We start from the raw sequence: 18,218 nt of genomic DNA on the forward strand, positions 1-18,218 counted from the left end.
TTTGAATTCCATGCCTTCTAATGCAGGCATCTGGACTCCATCCCTGTTTAAGCCACTGACTTTAGTGTGTATATATATACACACACACATATTATATATATATTACAATAAAAGGTTCATAAAATTGACGTTACAATGAGAAATAACAGCTAAAGAACTACCACCAACTACTTAAATCACAGCAAATTTTCGAAATCTTATTGTACAAGAGTATCAAACTATTATTAAAGAAGCATTAACGATAGAAAACAGTAAAACGTGAGTTAAGTTCTTGCAATGAAATATACAACAGATGGAATGGTACTAGACAATAACTATTAACAAAGAAAATAAACAGTACAGGTGGAATTAATATTTTTCTATTTATATATAGATGGATATAGATACATACTGAATACATTTGGCAGAGACAAAACAGAAAAAAAAAAGTTTGTGTTTCACTGAATGTTTGCATTACAATACGAGATCAGAGCAAAAAAAAAAAAAAAAAAAAAAAAAAAGATTTAAAGATATGCAAAATAAGGAACCAAAAAGTCTGAAGTAGAACTTATTTTATCTTTTATGTAACAATTATTTTTTAAAAATATTTATGAAATATTCATATAATTAAGCTAGATAGTTTTCTACTTAAAAAGCGCACTACTATAATAGTTATGATAAGAACAAAACAATTCAGTAATAAGAAAAACAAACCTTAAGTCCTTGTTCAGACGACCAAATAGTCACATCAGAATTCATGTATGATGTGATTATGTTCAAACCATCTAATGTATAAACTATTGATTTAACTGAATAACCACTGCTTGATAGTGTCTGAAAGAATAAACATTCAGTTACTAATTATTAAGGGAAATACTACTTTAAGAAACATTTTTTTTAGATTAAACCAGGGGTTCCCATTGGAAACCCATTGTGGAAACAATCAACAACAAACAGTGTTTGATGGATCGCAACTAGATCGTGAATTCATATGCATCTTTCTGCAATTTTTTTTATTGTGATGTGGACTTCAGATCATCATCAAACCACAACGCATCAACACAACAAAAAGTTGGGCAATAAGTAAATAAGCAATTTGTGTCGAAGAAATAAAACTTCTTTTCAATATGCGAATGATGCAGGTAAAGAATCAGCGTTTTGCCCAAGATATATTTGTCGCATCGCCTATTACTCAAATCTGCAGTTTCTCTTAAGGTTATGTTTCCAAGACCACCCACTTAATTAGAAACTTCTTTTCACTATGAATGTTTAATTTAATAAGACTATACATTAATTTTGAAGCGATATTTTATTACTTGTATGAACATTCATTATATTCGATAATAAATATTTTTTTCTCTTCACTAAAGTTCACTTTTGTTCCAAAAAACAGTTTCAGAAAGAATATGAGCTAATTGTCTTTCAAAGATATTAAAGATAGAGGATTAGATGTCTTGTTTAGATTCAATTTCTAAAAGATTGGTCGCAATATTTAAAAGCTTGAGAACCCCAGGATTACTGATAATATAAAAAAATTATGGTTATGCCTTTTTCAAAATTCTTCAGATTAAGTTATTTCAATAAAAAAAACTTACAGAGAAAAAAATATTGTTGGAAATAAATTATAAAGATATATAACATTCAAAATTTTTATAAGATATAAACAAAAAAATAAAAGAAAGTGAAACTGACTAGCTTTTTTTCAAGAGAAACTGTATCCCATATTTCAATGTTTCCACTCCATAAACCACAGGCAACTTGCTGTTTTGTAGGATGATGATCGATACAATTTACAGGACATCTAATGAAGTATATTAAAAAAATTCAATGACAATATTATTTAAAATGAGCATTTATCTCATGTTTGCATTCATTTAATTAAAAAATATTTCCCATTCTTTCTTGAGTAAAGCAAATATACTAAAATAATATAAAAAGTATAAATATACTGCAGTTCTGGACAATTACATATTAAATACAAATAAACTACAAGTATCCCGGAAATGAAATAAATGCAAAAACAGAATTTGTCTAAATATTTTATGTAAAAAAATATTTTATGTAAATATCATTTATAATAAATTCACTCAGGTAGCATTCAATCATAAGACATATATTGCTCTCATGAAAAATAATTTTAAAACAAAACTTTTGTATTTCTAGGCTGGTTTCATGAACCGGAGAGAGCATTTTTAACTTTCATATTGTTTCATTTTAAAATTTGGCAATGTTAAACAAAACATACATTTTATTGAAAAATATTTTAAAACATTGCGGCATGTTTGATTTATATTTGTTTAACACATCTTTGTAGTGTAATTTAATTGGCGACATCAAAATTCACTTTTTTAATTAAAAAAATGTAATTAAAAAATTAAAATGAATTATTAAAATCTGATATAGAGAAGAAAAACATAAAAAACATTTTCAATTTCTTAAAAAAATGCCTAAATTTTAATAAAAATATATGAAAAACATGCACCTTCTTTCACACAAACAAGATTTAACAAAGCATGTTTTATGAAAAATCAAACAATAAACATAAATCCATAGTTAAAGAATAAATTTAGATCTAGAGATGAGTATGATAGAAATCTATATTTCATGGTTAGTTTTAATAAGCTGTGTGCAGTATCCTTCAGGTTGACCGCCTAATTTGTAATAATAATTAGGTCAGTAAAAATTGAAATTTGTGTCATTAATAACAATTAATATTGTAGCAGCATTGGTAGTTTTTTTTTTTTTAAATTTAAGCTATTTAACAAAATAATTTCCAACTGAAATACTAAAACCAAAATTGTTATTTTCGAAAGATAAAGCTGAATATATATATATATATATATATACAAAATCGAACACCATAATAAATGAAGCTTTTATGTTCAAATTTATCTATTCAAGCTTTAAAATTTCTCATTTGCTAGATTAAATCAAATGTTGATAAAATAGCAATTACACGCATTTATATTCTGACATTTCTTGAATACGATACTTAAAAATCTATTAAAAATTATGGTAAAAAATCTAAAACAAGTTTTTAATTTCAGATAATAATTGAATAAGAATTAACTTATCGCTTAAAACAAACCAGGGCGGGGCAGGGTGTCCATTTGTAATATAAGTAGATTATAAATTAAAGAGAGGAATTTTAAAGATGAGAGATAATGTTCAATAATAGATTTCGAAAGAAAAAAAAGAAAGAAAATTCCATAGCACGAGTTATATAGGGTTTTTAATTTAAAGCAAGATTCAAAGATGCGTTTTTTTTAACGTTCAGTTATTTAAAAGTCGATATCGAAATATGAGACCAAGGTTAACTCCGCATATAACCAACTCAGTAGTTGTCCGACTAAACAGTTGAAAGACCACACTGATCGCTTTTTTATTGAAGATGGCATAACTTTCTGTAACCAAATGAAAGTGCCCCATTTTCTGTTGACTAAATCCAACTAAATCCAAAAACACCAACTAAAAATCGTCGCTCATTAGGAGTTGAAGGTCATTGAGTTCTACAACTGGCCTACATCATAATTTGTCAGACGTCAAGTTTAATAATTAATATTAATAATTTTTCATATGTTAATAACTGTTAATTCATTTTTATTAATAATAAATGCACTTTATAACAGTGATATGAAATTTCAATTAATTTAAGCAATTTTTCATAATAATTCAAAAATGTTAAATTCAATAAATTAAATTTTTTTAATTCACATATCTGAATATTTATAAAAATAAATTGGAAAGATCTCAAATATTCATTTTACAATAAAAAATGTACTTGTCTTTTCTTTGGCAAAATTATTTTGAGTATAACTATTGAATAACTAGTATTTTCTATGCAACATTCCATGAGTCATACAGCTCAGTCAGATAATTTTTTAATTGTCAAATACTAAAATATGCAGAAGAACGAAATAAAAATAAGACAGTTGCTATTGATTACAGAACATTGGGACTAATGTAATCCGCCATTTCTTTTGTGCGCACATTTTTCCATTTGCTTCTCTTGAAGACTTGTCGTTCATTATGCACATTTTTTTAAAATCATTTTTCGTCATATTCTCATCATCACACTTCTTATTGTTGTCATTTATCATTCAATATTTAGTATTAGATCGAATCGCAATTTGAGCTTCATGATTCATTGGGTGTCATGTAGAAAATTGCAGTTGATAATACAGTCTTCCAAACAATTCTACAATTCCAAACTAATTTGAAAAAAAAAAAAAAAAGAAAAAAAGAAGCGAGCTCTTCAATAATATAGTCTATTGAAGAACTCCACAAGAAATTTCTTAATAATATTTTCTACAAGTTCTGCAATAACAATACTTACACAAATATTTAAATTAGTAAATTGCAGAAATTAATTTATTAAATTCAAAATATCTCAATTACAAAATGAATTAATCAAATTATAAAAAATTACATAATTATATAAAATACAATTATTAATAAACATAGTTATAATGACTAAAAGTATGCAAAATTATATTATTTTAAAATGCAATGACTGGCAAGTTAAAACATACATCTATAATTGTATTTATGCAATTATAAAACAACTACTATCTTATGAATTCCAGATTCACTAACAAATATTGCAGTATATATTATATAAAATCCGAAATCGAATCAATTTCAATCGATTGCATTAAAGATTACGTATCAAACAATAATTAATTGTACGAAACTTAAGCTTAATAGCATTTTTTTTTTATTTATTGTCTCCGTATGTGCAAATATGCGCTTCATTCAAAGGGTTCCTAAGAAATTGAGTGCTAGGAATCCTTAACAAGATTATTCAGCCTCTGTAGATGGTTCTTTGAAAAACTGTATATCGAAAGCTGATATATTTCTAATATTTATTGATAAAATCCATGACATTGCAGCAACCTCAGCTTAGTCCACAGAAACAAGATTTAAAGCTTCCCGATATCCTCTCCCCAGAGTGATTGAATCTGGTGAAAAATGCCAAATACTGCCAAATCTGTGCAACTTTTCATATGTAACTAAGCATTGCTTAGAGCATCGCAATGCAGGATTAAAATAATAAGAAAATAACTAAAAGAAGATGACTTAAAATCAGAAATGCCATTTAAATATAAATCCTAGCAGATACTTAACAGTATTTAAAGAAATTCCATAACAATTATGAGTTGTGAGGCAGCACACATGAAGTAGACATGAAAAGTAAATTAACTTTTTTAGTTAGCAAAATATGGTTTCTTTTAAGTTCCCAATTTAAAAGCATAATCAATATTTTGAGTATAACATTTCAAAATTTAAAAACTGTCTTCTACATAATGCTCATAATAAGATGATGCTGATGCATAATGCACAGGTAATTTTGTCAGATCAATGAACCACAGTACGAAGGTCTTCATAATTTTAATTTTGAACGATTGTGAAAAAATAAATATTTACAAACATACTTGTATGGTTTTTAGAACATAGAGCGTAAATAAAGTTGCATAGTTCTACAAGTTGGAACAAACAAGTGTCTTGAAAACGACAAACATAAACAAATATTCGTATTAAGCCACAGAATGGTAGTGACAAGGGATTTTTCTCCCCTTTCTGATAGAGAGCTTTCAAGCTGAAATATAGAAAAGCACTTCCCTCTTCCTCCTTTACAATACAGACTCATTATTCTTAACAACAATTCATGGGGATTATTTAAATAATAATTACACTAATGGTTAACGACTATGTAAAAATAGAATGTAATAACTATATCATAAAATCAAGTTTACCCAAAATCAATGACTGAAATAGAGCTTCCGTCTCTCAAACTCCACAGCCGCACAGAATTGTCCCACCCAGATGAAAGTAAAATAGTGCTTGAAGAATCAGCACAACAACAGGAAACGATGTGTTTATGTCCTTTCAGTACAGAAATGCTACAAAAAAAAAAAAAAAAATACCAAGTTAAAGTGAAAGCAAAACATATTGAATTTTCAGAAACAGAGAATTATACAAATTCATTCGCACTCAACGAGGAAGAAAGATTTTTTTAATACTTTAACGATCAAAAAATTTTAAAATCTCCACCATCTATTTGTCAAAAATAAAATAAAAAAAATCAGTTCCGGTATAGAATTTTTTTTTTCGTGTTCATTATTATGTAAGTTGATTCTTATTTAGAAAATAAGTGAAGATATAAAAAATAATTTAGAGTGCAATAAGGAGATTTTATGGAATAAGAAACAAGTAAACACATCCTTTATTTCACTTTTTTCTTTTGCTCAATTTAACTTCACATTATGATACTGATGGTCAAAATTTTGAAATTTTAAAATGATTTGCAACAACACAATTTTTTTAAAAACCAGTATTAAGAGAAATTATCAAAAATCTCTCCCCCCCCCATATACGCAGTCACAATTCATTTCTTTTCAAAACATATGCAGCTCGTGGGTGAAATATGAGTCAGAAAAATCTGCATGCTGATCTGCTTAGTATAATTTGTCAAAAAAGTATCTGAACACATCTTATTACTTGTAGTCTATAATAGCTAAAATCAAGAACAATTCAATCTATTCGTATGCCCTCGTCATTCAATTTGTATGTCTTCTTTAAAAATTTAATTTCACAATTTAAGTTAACTGCATTCTCATAACGGGTCATCTACATATTTATATTTGCATCATTTTGCACTTTCCCAGCTGCAGCCTCCATTTTTTAATGTTTCTATATAATAAGAAATCTCTATATCTGAATTTTAGATGAATTGATTCAAACTTATAAGAGACATACAAATAAAAGGTTTTAGGGGATGTTTCAAATAAATGTCACCAAATCACTTGACTAATGTTTTCCTTTGTGGAAATTTTACTTTCACTCGCTAGTAACTTTGCTATAACGAAGATTAATGTTTTTATACTGTTAGAAATGATGAAAAATGACTAAATGAGAATTAGAAATGCACATTTTTATTTGTGTATTTAATAACAAAAATAAATAAATAAATAATAGTTTAATAGTATTTTAAAGATACATTGTTAAAAATAATTAAACATTCTGGAGTTCTGAAATTGGGAAAAAGTGCAGCAATTAATATCAAATCGAAAATAATCCAATGTTGTTAAATTGCATATTCAAATTTTCATCAATGATACTTAAAATTTTTCGCAGAATTTTTTTTAACATTTTATCTCTTTTTACTAGAAAGATTATTAAATAATAAAAATTAATTTAAGAAAACTTTTAAGCTTTTGTTCCATTTTCAAAAAAGACATCTGTTCAAAATATAGAGACATTGAATTATCCACACATAAGAAGATGCTATTGTATTTTATTCACAAATGTTTTATTCATTCATACATCCAACGCTGTATGTAATACTTAGCAAAAGATTTCGCTTTTTTGCTTATTTTATTAATTAAAGATCCCATACAACTTTTTTACAAATCTAATCAGTTCCCATTTGTTGCTTGAAAACGGAATAAAATTTGTCATAACGAGTTTTCCCTCGCCATCACATTTATTTAAAAAGAAAAAATCTTGACCTAAAGCAATACTAAAAAAATACGCTTCGTTTTTCTTTAATTTTAAAAAATTTTCGTCCCTGCCAGCGATTTTTCTTATTAAATTCAGATGTATCCTAAAAATAGCGAAAATCATGCTTTTCGTTAACAAAATTGTAACACGAAAAATGTAATATTAATTAAATAATTTCATACCGGCTGTAGTCAACAGTACTCCAAATGCTAAGGGTAGTATCCGTCGAAGCAGTACATATTCGATTTTTTCCAGCCGAACATATAAAAGTTATTGCAGACGAATGACTTTTAACACTTCTAATAATCTATAAAATGAAAAAAACATTGACATTTGAACAATCATAAATAATTTATTCAAATATAATTATTTGACATTTGATAGTTAAATACTGACAAATGAGTTTGTTATCGCAGTTCGTATTTTGAAAGGAAAAAAATTGACAATTCTTAAAACGAAAAAAGGACACATCAACAAAAACATGCAAATATATTCACAATTCCCATCTTTAAATATCATTATGATATGCTTTAGTGTAACAATATAATTTAGATTCATTACGTCAACATCATAAAAGAAAGATATTCAGTAAATGTAAAATAAAGATGTGACAAACTTTCATTGCGCTTTCAGATAATTCGGAAATAAGGACCGAGTGAAGAATAATGATCATTTTTTTTTAATTCTTTTCTTCTAGATCTGATATATATATACATGGAAATTATGAATTTCTGAAATTTTATCAATAGTTTTCATTAGTGCTACTTAATGCAACTCCACTCAATTAGACTTATTAGACATTTGCAATCAAGAAACAGCCTCTACGTTCTTTTTAACCTTGACTAAAAGATACTCCATCAATAAATTATTAGAGGTAAAAAAAAAAAAAATAGAAATTCCTGTGAATTTAAATTTAAAGTTTATTCCATTCACCTTCAACAGACAATAAGAGGCCTCCATAACAATCGTTTCGTTCACCCATAGCTGCCAATGTTTGTGCTTTCCTTTCGCTACTACTAATATTATGAATCTACATATCAAAGGGGGGGGGCTATATTTTACAATACATATATTGAATATCACTTCATAAGCTATATGATATTAAAATAATATATTATTCCATCAAGACTTGGAGAACTTTAAATGTATAACTGAAAATCTGTAAGAGAAATATTGATTAGCGAAATGTTAGAATTTTTTGACTGCTTCGGTTAAGATTTCCCTCGCTAACTTATTGAAATCTACCTTATATAGGATCTGCAATTCTATTAATGCTAAAAACACGGTACTACATAAAATTGAAAAATTACTACTACGATCCCATACTTCAATATTAAAATTGCAAGAGTTAAAATGTGGCAACTTTTATAGTATTCAATGGTCAAAATTTTATAAATCTTCAATAAAATCTTCAATAAAAAAGGAGTTACAAACCATGTTTACTATACAACTATTTTCTATGCGTACACTCGCCAAATCTAAATTAAAATCATTACAATAGCTTTTATTAGTTCTTCAAAAGAGAAAAACTTTTTTAACTCTTAGTTGTTATTTTTTGTTGTTTGAAGGATAATGTTTTGAATGAAACATAAATAGTGTTAACTGTTTCGATCTAAACTTCGGTACTATTCATCATTATTCAAACCAAATATAAAATTAAAAGGACAGAACAAGACCAAATTAAATGTTAGCTTGCTAATTCAGAAGCAATTATTTTTTCTCAAATGAGGCAAATTTCAAAGGTAAGGACAAAATCGAAATTTTGAAAGACAACAAGATTAATAATGCTAAAAATATTATTACTTCATAATTACAGGAAACACAGAAATCTACATGTGCCAAAATGCCAGCTAAGTCTAAAACAACACTTAAAAAGCTACCATCAAAATTTATTTCAGTAATTTACCCTAAAGAAAAATAATTTCTTCAGAAATCTCTTTTTTATAAGAAACGAAGTATCTTTGTTTCGAAAAGAAAGATACTTTGGAACAAGAAACGAAGTAACTTAGTTTAAAAACTTGCCCTAAGTAAAATATAATGCGGGAATTAAAAATATTTTTAGAAAATAAGCGATTGAAGTGTAGCAGTTGAATGTAATTCAGCAAATAGTTTATAAAAAATACTTAAAGAAATTCACATAAATTCTCAACTCGAAGGAAAAACTCATATTAAGAAACCCAATATAAAAATAAACCACGGTGTATTATTTATGATGTAGTTAGTGATATTTCTAAAGAACTGTTCTTAAAAAAACTATGCAAGCAAAATGCAATTAGAAAAGAAGACATTTCGGTGCTCTTTGAATTAAATAGTAAAAACAGTAGCAAATGCCATTAGGTTATTCAAGCAGAAACGACTTTTAACATTTAAATTTTTGATGAAAAATTTTAAAAAATATATGTAGAATGGTTTCTATTATCTCTTATAGAATTTTTAAGATCTAACAAAGTCACAAATGCAACAGATTCGGGTATATTGGCATGAATTGTTCTGATGTGATGTTTACGAATCAACTTCAATGATCATATAAATTTATTATCCTAATTCAGAAAAAATTAAAACTACTTTAATTGAATTAAAAAATTGTTTAAGCGCTCTCATGATACAGTATTGATTGTTGGCGATTTCAGTGCAAAAAGCAAAGTTTGGAATGGTAATTTTGAAGTATTTTACTTGATACTCTCCTTTCAAAAGGACTTGTTTTAAACGACGAAAATTCGCCTCCGACATTTGACTGTTTTCTAGGAAGATAATGAACAGGTATTATCATCAGTGACCCTTGCATTATCAGATAACATATTTCAATGGAAAATTGATTTAGAACCATCATGCAGTGACCATAATAATAAAAGTTTGTCACTGACTGACTATCAAAACAAGTTTTGATTGTCAGTGATCTTCGAATGGTAGTTAAAAAATCAGAGGCGAATTACAGAATAAGTATAAATTGGGAAAAAAACAAGAGAATGGATAATTTTATGCGAAAATGTAACATCAAGAGAGCCATTTGGAGATCGTTTTTAAGTGCTAAAAATCCAGATAATATATCCTTCTAACTTAGAACAATTAAAAAAAAAAAAAAAAAACAGACGGTTCTTAGGCAAAATCTCCTAAAGAGGCGATAGACATTTTACTTGAATTTCACTTCCCCTAGGATGGTCAAAATTCTATGCGTTTGCATGAAAATATTCAAAACAATAGTCGAATTTTTTCAAATTCTTTAGATCATTTTCTTTTTCCAATATTTTAAGTAGAGTATATTAACAATTGAATAATTAAAAAGCTTCAGGTCTAGATGGTATTTCAGAAGAAATTATTAAAGAAGCATTTAAGTGTAACAGTAAAATTGTTTTGATCTTTACTATAGATGTCTACACCATGTTAAATTTCCTGCAAAATGGAAAGTCGCATAAGTTATGCTTTGCTCTTAGACACAGACAGCAATGTTATGAAATGAGCTCATTTAATTTTGTTCATATTATAAAACTGCTGTCAAGTTAAGTACATGTTTGGAATTTGCTTTTTGATTTTACATAATACTGGCTTTTGTTTCAATATTTTTCTTCACTGTTTCAGATTGTAAAATTAAAGAAGAAGAAGAAGGGAAAAAAAAAAAAAATCTCGCATTATAGCAGTGTGAGTTTAAACTAGGACTAAAAATAACAGTAGCTGATTTACTATCAACAGCGCATTTATGCAGGGAAAGAGCAAGGACCGTATATAATGCTTCAGGAAATTTTGTAATGACAATGAAAGCCTAGACGGTAAAGAATCAACTAAAGGTTATTATTAAATTAGAATAGCCAGCGAAGCAGTCCAAGTGCTTTCATAAATCACTCACCCACCTATAGTATAATACTTAAACAAACAAGGACATCAATAAAGTTTGGGAAAAGCGAAAAGCAATCTTTCACCATTTAAACTTAGCTTAACCTAACCTGAGCTGGATTTTCGACAATTGCGGTTCGGCTTTATGTCAACAGAAGCGTTTTTACTCCCCACCTCTCACTTTGACCGCAGATTAGTTTTAGAGCTTTTGATTTATTTTTCTCCGCTTTCTCTCACAAGCTATTTAAGGTTTCATTTCCATGTTACATCGACGGGAACGCAACTGGTTTAATGCGTATTTCTTTTCTTTTGTTACAAGACATATGCTTCAAAAATTTTCTAAACACGCTTCAAATAATTAAAAATTTGGGCTATTTAAATAAAAGTTTCATTAAATAACTTAAATCAATTGCATTTTATTGCAGCAATGAGCAGAAGGGCCATTGCAGTTCACTAATCCATAAAATGATCCAATTTATGCCAATGTTCGATTAACAACCAGAAATTCGTAGAAAACTAAGAATATTAAAATGAGTTTTTTAAGTGTTATCTACATATATATATAACCCTATGCTTCTAAAACAAAATAATTAAAATTCATGTAAGCACATAACATAAATAGGGCTCAAATTAACCAAATTAAGTACTTTAATATATCAAATAAACTATATATCATCCTAAAAACGAAATTGGATTGCATGTTGAAAGTGTTTAATCAAAGTTCGAGAAGTGATTTCTACCAAATAATCAAATTACTGAGAAAAATGAAATGCTATAAAAATTCTCTTACTTTCTTGGATGCAAAATCTAGAACTTTTAAATAACCATCCTCACTTCCTAATAAGGCGTGAGATGCTACTTTCTGACAAGAAGCTGAAGTAATGTTCTGAAATTAAAATAAATTTCTGTAGATACACATTCAGAGAAGAGTATAATACATAATATAAAATTCGTAAAATTTGCTACTACATAATGTATAAAATTCTGTAAAAATTATTGACACCAAGTTTCTTTTTCTTAATGGAAAAAAATAAATGTAAAAATCAGACTAAAGATGATGTAAACATTTAATAAACAATTATATAACCTAATGCATTACACTGGAAGTGAAACTCGAATACGCATCAAAAGAAATTTACATTCAATAGCAATTTCTTGATAACTGACGATTATCAAAGTAGTGAAATTGAGAATTCATTAAGTAAATATTATAATTACGTTATGTAACAAGGAACTTAGAAGTAGAATGTTAAGCCAAGCACTGGCTATGCTAAAGAAAATAAAATTATCCACTTTTATTTTGTATTGGATAAATTCAATAACTAATGAGAAAAGGTTTGTTTGTAAAAAAAAAAAAAAAAAAAAAAAAAAAACTTCACATATCGCTCAAAATTACAGATTTCATTTCTTTTTCTGCTCAACGATCCCTTCCAGCCTTCACTGTTAACTGAAGTCAGAAGATAATTAATTCTGAGAATGTCCACTTTTACTGTCTTCCAAACTTTAAAACATTTTGTTATTAAGAATATCGATGGTTTAAATACTTCCTTGAATTTAGTACCTTAGACCGCTAATTCAGCATGACCGTTTTAAGCGCCGCAAAACGATACCAATAATATAATCACAAATTATGTTTTTAAATTATATTTCAGTCTTTCATCCTCTGTAACCTTATGCTTTTAATGTATTTAACTGGGTTTTACTACGTTTTTTTACATCACTCGAAGCAAAGGCATCTAATCATAAATACTAAGCATTTGCAATACCTAAAAGAAAATAATATCTGCAGGCTCAATGAAATATCAGCTGATTACGCTTATTCGAAAAAATAGGAAAATCGTTTCCTTCCTTTGCAATGAAAGCATCATTTTGAAATTCACTACCGTCACAATTATGCTCACGAGAAGTCATGAATTACCAAGTAAAAGGAAAGGTTCTACCTAGTTTCAAAATGTGTAAAATCTTACAAATTTACGAGTCTTCAATTTTCAATGTAAAGCTATCGAAAAACATGAACCAAATCAAATTCCGCAAAAACAGGTACATATAAAGTCATATTGAATCATACGAATAAATAATATTTTAATATTTTTTTAGCATTATATTGTAAATGGTGCAAAGAAACAAAAGATTAAAAGACAAATAAAAAAATCAGCAAATTTTTCAAACTAAATAAAGTATTCATACCTTAAAAAATCCTCTCAGAGTTGCAATCCTAGGATCATGGTCAGAAATAGAAAGACACTCTACAACAGACGATTTATAAACATCATTTTTCTGAAGATTTAATTTCACTAGAGAATCTGATGGCTCATTTAATGCTTGTTGCATAACTAAATCAGGGTATCTAATGAAAAAAAAAAATCCCGAAGCATTTATAAGAAAATTCTAACCTTGTAATAACGATAATACAATAATTGGATTTAGAGGTTTTAAAGAATACATATAGTGATTTAAAAGGGAAATTGGATTTCACGCTGAAAGAAAAATGAGAGTCAACCTTTTTTTTGTAAATTGCTATAAATTACTTCAGCTTTTTAATTTTTTATTAGCTTCATTTTAGTATAATTTTGATAATCCAATATTTATTGTATTTTTCGAAGCTTTAGCTACTTTTGCTCAGAGTGCTCTTTCAAATACATAAATTCAATTAAAGCAATCCATGTTTTGAACTGAAATGCATACAAATAAAATACAAATGAAATCTCCCTTAAAGTTCACAATAAATTCGATTAGTCAAGCTCCGATAACATCTAATTCAACTGCCTACCTTCCTCCAAATTATTTCGTGCAAGAAACTGTTTCATGCTTTTAGAAAATTATGAAAATTTTTGATAAATTATAAATAAAAAATCAATAAAGAAATATTAAAAATTTTTAGTGGTTAAGAACTAAATTACAGAGATATTTAAATCATAATTATGGACTATAAAATCAAATTTTATAATTAAGAATGAAAGTGATGGGATATAAACAAAATATATAGTCATATTTAAGTACTGATAGAACCATTACAAGAAATATCATGATTTATCACAATATTTCTTATTAAAAGTACATTTTAATGTATTTACAACAACCAATTTTGATGCAGTAACATCTTAGCTGTAAATAATATCAGTATTTTCATTTTTAAGCTTCACAGCATTTTGTCCAAATAATTTTATTTTAATTCTTATGAAATCAAGCTTTAAACATTTTTTAAAACATTAATAAACTAACAAAGTGATTTAAAGATTTAAAGTACTATGAGATTAAAAAAAATCCGTGCAATTTTTAACTTATAACAAAAAATACTTTGCAAATAATTTTTCAAAGAAATAATAATACTAAAAAATTAAATTCTACTAATATTGCATCACAGGAAGGATTTATATCAACCAAAGGTCAAGAAGAAAAATAACAAACTCACATTTGAAAAATATGCAAATTCCGCGACACAAAGTCGTAAAATGATGACAATAAAGGAAAATGAATTTTTCTTAAAGCTTCACTACTTCCTGTTCGACGTTCTTCAAATAGCAACGAATAATATTCTAAAAGTAAGTCCGATGCTTCCACACTAAAAGCAGTTTCTAGAAATTGGAGACAACACAGATAATCAGCAAGCTCCTGGTAACAGCTTCCATGGAACAAATGAAAAATTAGTCCTCTAAAGGCTGATCCAGATCGTCCTTTCCAAGTACCATTGTCTTCAAAGTCGCAGGTGATATAATAATATGCTTTAAAAGTTAAAAATAGTATTAGATAAAAATGTGAACTTAAAAATATAATATTAAATACAAAAAGATAAAAAATTTACGACACACCAAAGAAAAATGCATTAAATGAAATGTAATGCCATTACTGACTACAAAATCTCTCCAGAAAAATGTTAAGCAACTATTTAAATGCAAGCTTTTGTGTAGATATAAAGCTCGGAAAGGTCTCATTCTCCCTCTCAACTTTAAACAATCATAAATATTTTCTATAAGTCATCGAAAGTTTTCTTTATAATTGACTATCAATATCACTTTTTAAAATTATAGTTTTATTCTTAACAAGTATGTTTTGGTAAGCCCATATATCTATGTGAAATAAACATTTTTAATTGCACCTTTCTTAAATAAAACAAAAAATAATTTTCTTCATTCAGCTAGGTTGCATGTGTCCGTTGAGCTTCGAGAACCTATTCAAAATATCATAACAAACTTTCCTTCTTTATCCCCCTCCCTCCTCAGGGTTCAACGTCTATAGATAAGTACGGATGTCCCATTACCAAGGGATCTTTACTCCCATCAAATTTAACCCTCCCCGATACATTCTACTTTTTACTGAGTTTTTTCTATCCCTAGAAGGCACGATGGGGAGTTTTCCGTGAGAAGCTGTTGCCAATCCGTTTGCTTATTGCTTCTCATGGACAGCCAAAAACCCATATGCTGGCCATGCATGCCAACTTTTTAGATTGTGGTGCATTGTTAGTCCCTGCTTTATCAATTTGACCGGTATCCTAATTACTTGGTTAGTCTGCTAGGAATCGAGCGAAAGTGTTATTTTCTGGGGCTGAAGAGTGGTCAAAATTCCTGGAGATGACTCTCAGCGTACAGACTCCATCTAGCACTATGACAAGCGACACGATTGGAGACGTCTACTCCATGGCTCCATGGTAGGCTGCGCCGTAGGGGCCCAAATTTTTATCTGTCACGTAAGGGTTTTTCTTCTTCCGACGCTGAACCATTCTCCTATTCTACTAGTTTTATTATTCCTTGGGTTACTAACGGAAAGCACTCTGAAATATCTCTTCTTGCAGTTGAAAAAGAATTGAATGGTATTAGTGGTAATCCTAAATTAGTTAAAAACCTTCGATCGGGAGATTTACAAACTGAAACAAATTCTCTATTCAAACTACATCCTTTCTGCAAGCAAAATCTTTTTTAAACCATCCCGTTTCTGTAACACTTCACTCAACATTAATTTCTGTAGTGGTGTTGTATCTGAAAAGGAAATTCCTGATAATTTTGCCAATCAAGGTGTTATTGCTGTGAAATGTATACTTATATATATATAAAAAAAGTAAATACTCTTGTTGACACCAATAGTATAATATTAATATTTAATACAAAAAAAAGTCCCGTCCAGCATGAAAGCAAACTGTTAAAGCACGCCTTCACATATCAAATCCCATTAAGTGGTATAAATGTCAACATTTCGGTCATTCCAAAACTGTTTGTAGATGAACACGAATCTATTCTAGATATGCGATTGCCGGTCATATTGCAAATGAATGTACGCTAGATGCTTTTTTGTGTAAACAGAAAACGGCCACATTAATCCGATCACTAGACTCTTTCTCTCAATGGGAATTACAGAAAAATGTACAGGACCTTACGATAAAGAAAAACATATATTACCAAGCTAAAAAAAACTATTGATTCTCGAACAAAAACCCATCTTCTTAAAAGTAATGCAATAAAATCAGCAAATTTGCAAAGAATAATGACTGAGAAAATGTTACAATAATTGTTTGCCAGTCAATTGACTAAATTAAAACCTATTGCTGTTAAAAATTCCCCCATTAAAAGCGCTCTAACATGCACTGAAATTGCGAAATCGCCAGCAAAACATAAAGTTGAAAAGCAAAAAGACAACAAAAACGCCAACCAAGTGAAGAGTCCAAAGCAACAATAGCTGCTATATATGCTCGAATTTTTGCGGAGCGTAGAACCCAAACTTTGTCAAATCTATCTGTAACACAGGAAGATTTATAAAAAGAAACAAAATATCTAGACGACTCTGACACTGATCTTATTTTTAATTTTATCCATCTGACGTCGAAATGTCCCTAAGCGACTCCGATGAATCGACAACTTCTTAAGAAAAAGGCATAATGTTTTTTTTTTTTCCAATTCTGGCGCTTTGTTTTCAATTTCTTGGTATTGTCGTGGGTTAAAAAATAAGATTTCTGATTTGACAGACTTCATCAATGTTTAAGCACCAGTTTGTATCGCATTACAAGAAGTTCGTTTAAAAGCAGGCGACGATATTCATACAGCAAGTAACCATATCTTACAAAATGATATCAATGATAGAGCTTCAGGTGGAATGACACTGTTAGTCACTAACGATCTTCCATTTAATTTAAATACTAATTTTCAGGCTATTGCTATACGAATACATATGAAATCCTTGATAACAATCTGCAGTTTATATTTACCTTCCAATGAATATTATCGCAAAAAGAAAATCTACACATAGTCAGCGTGGCTCAGAGGTAAAGTACGCGCTTGCAACACACGAAGTCAAGGGTTGTAATCCCATCTGAGTCACATTAAGTTAAAGGGTGAACTTTAATTTGAATTTCGTATTATTCATTTGTTAATGTTCTAGAACTTGCTATAACCTTCTTTAAACTTCTAGATTATTCTGTAAAGGTATAAATTCTGAGTTCCATAAGCAATGGAATCAATTCTTAGCCTGCATGTTACGAGTTGCTAAAAACTAATAAAATTGATATTGTGTTACTTTGTGACTTATTATTTTTTGCATCTTCGTGACAAGTTTGGTGGAGGATAAAACCCTTTAACCGTAGATTCCGGTGATAGTACTCGTTTAAGCCGTCGTTTAAGAGGATTACCACCTGAATTTGGACTATATTTTCCAGAATCAAGAAAAAGAGCAAAAATGCCCGATGAACGGTACGCAAACGCAACCAACGGTAGTTATGCCCGTGTACCAACATCTAAGGAGCCCATCAATATTTCGGGAAGAATCTGGAGAATATCCTAGCAAATGGCTCAAAGAGTACGATCGAGTGGCTAAATTTAACAAATGGGACGAATTGATATGTTTAGCAATTGTTTATTCCTTCCTCGACGGCACAGAAAAGCAGTGATTTGTTAACCATGAGGATGCCTTGAATTCTTAGGAAA

The 18,218-nt window shown here is 28.7% G+C and overlaps 1 protein-coding gene across 1 annotated transcript in view; it reads right to left on the bottom strand.

Moving 5' to 3' along the window:
• Positions 1-18,218, bottom strand: part of LOC129961002 (telomerase protein component 1-like) — a 148,024-nt gene that overhangs the window by 34,754 nt on the left and 95,052 nt on the right. Inside the window, exons 36-42 of the mRNA XM_056074793.1 lie at positions 14,723-15,032; positions 13,498-13,657; positions 12,101-12,196; positions 7,665-7,789; positions 5,736-5,882; positions 1,672-1,780; positions 694-813 (exon numbers count right to left, since the gene is read on the bottom strand). Of these exons, the coding sequence (XP_055930768.1) occupies positions 694-813; positions 1,672-1,780; positions 5,736-5,882; positions 7,665-7,789; positions 12,101-12,196; positions 13,498-13,657; positions 14,723-15,032 (1,067 nt within the window). The remainder of the gene's footprint in view (positions 1-693; positions 814-1,671; positions 1,781-5,735; positions 5,883-7,664; positions 7,790-12,100; positions 12,197-13,497; positions 13,658-14,722; positions 15,033-18,218) is intronic.

The sequence above is a fragment of the Argiope bruennichi genome, chromosome X2, assembly GCF_947563725.1.
Source record: "Argiope bruennichi chromosome X2, qqArgBrue1.1, whole genome shotgun sequence".
NCBI lineage: Eukaryota > Metazoa > Arthropoda > Arachnida > Araneae > Araneidae > Argiope > Argiope bruennichi.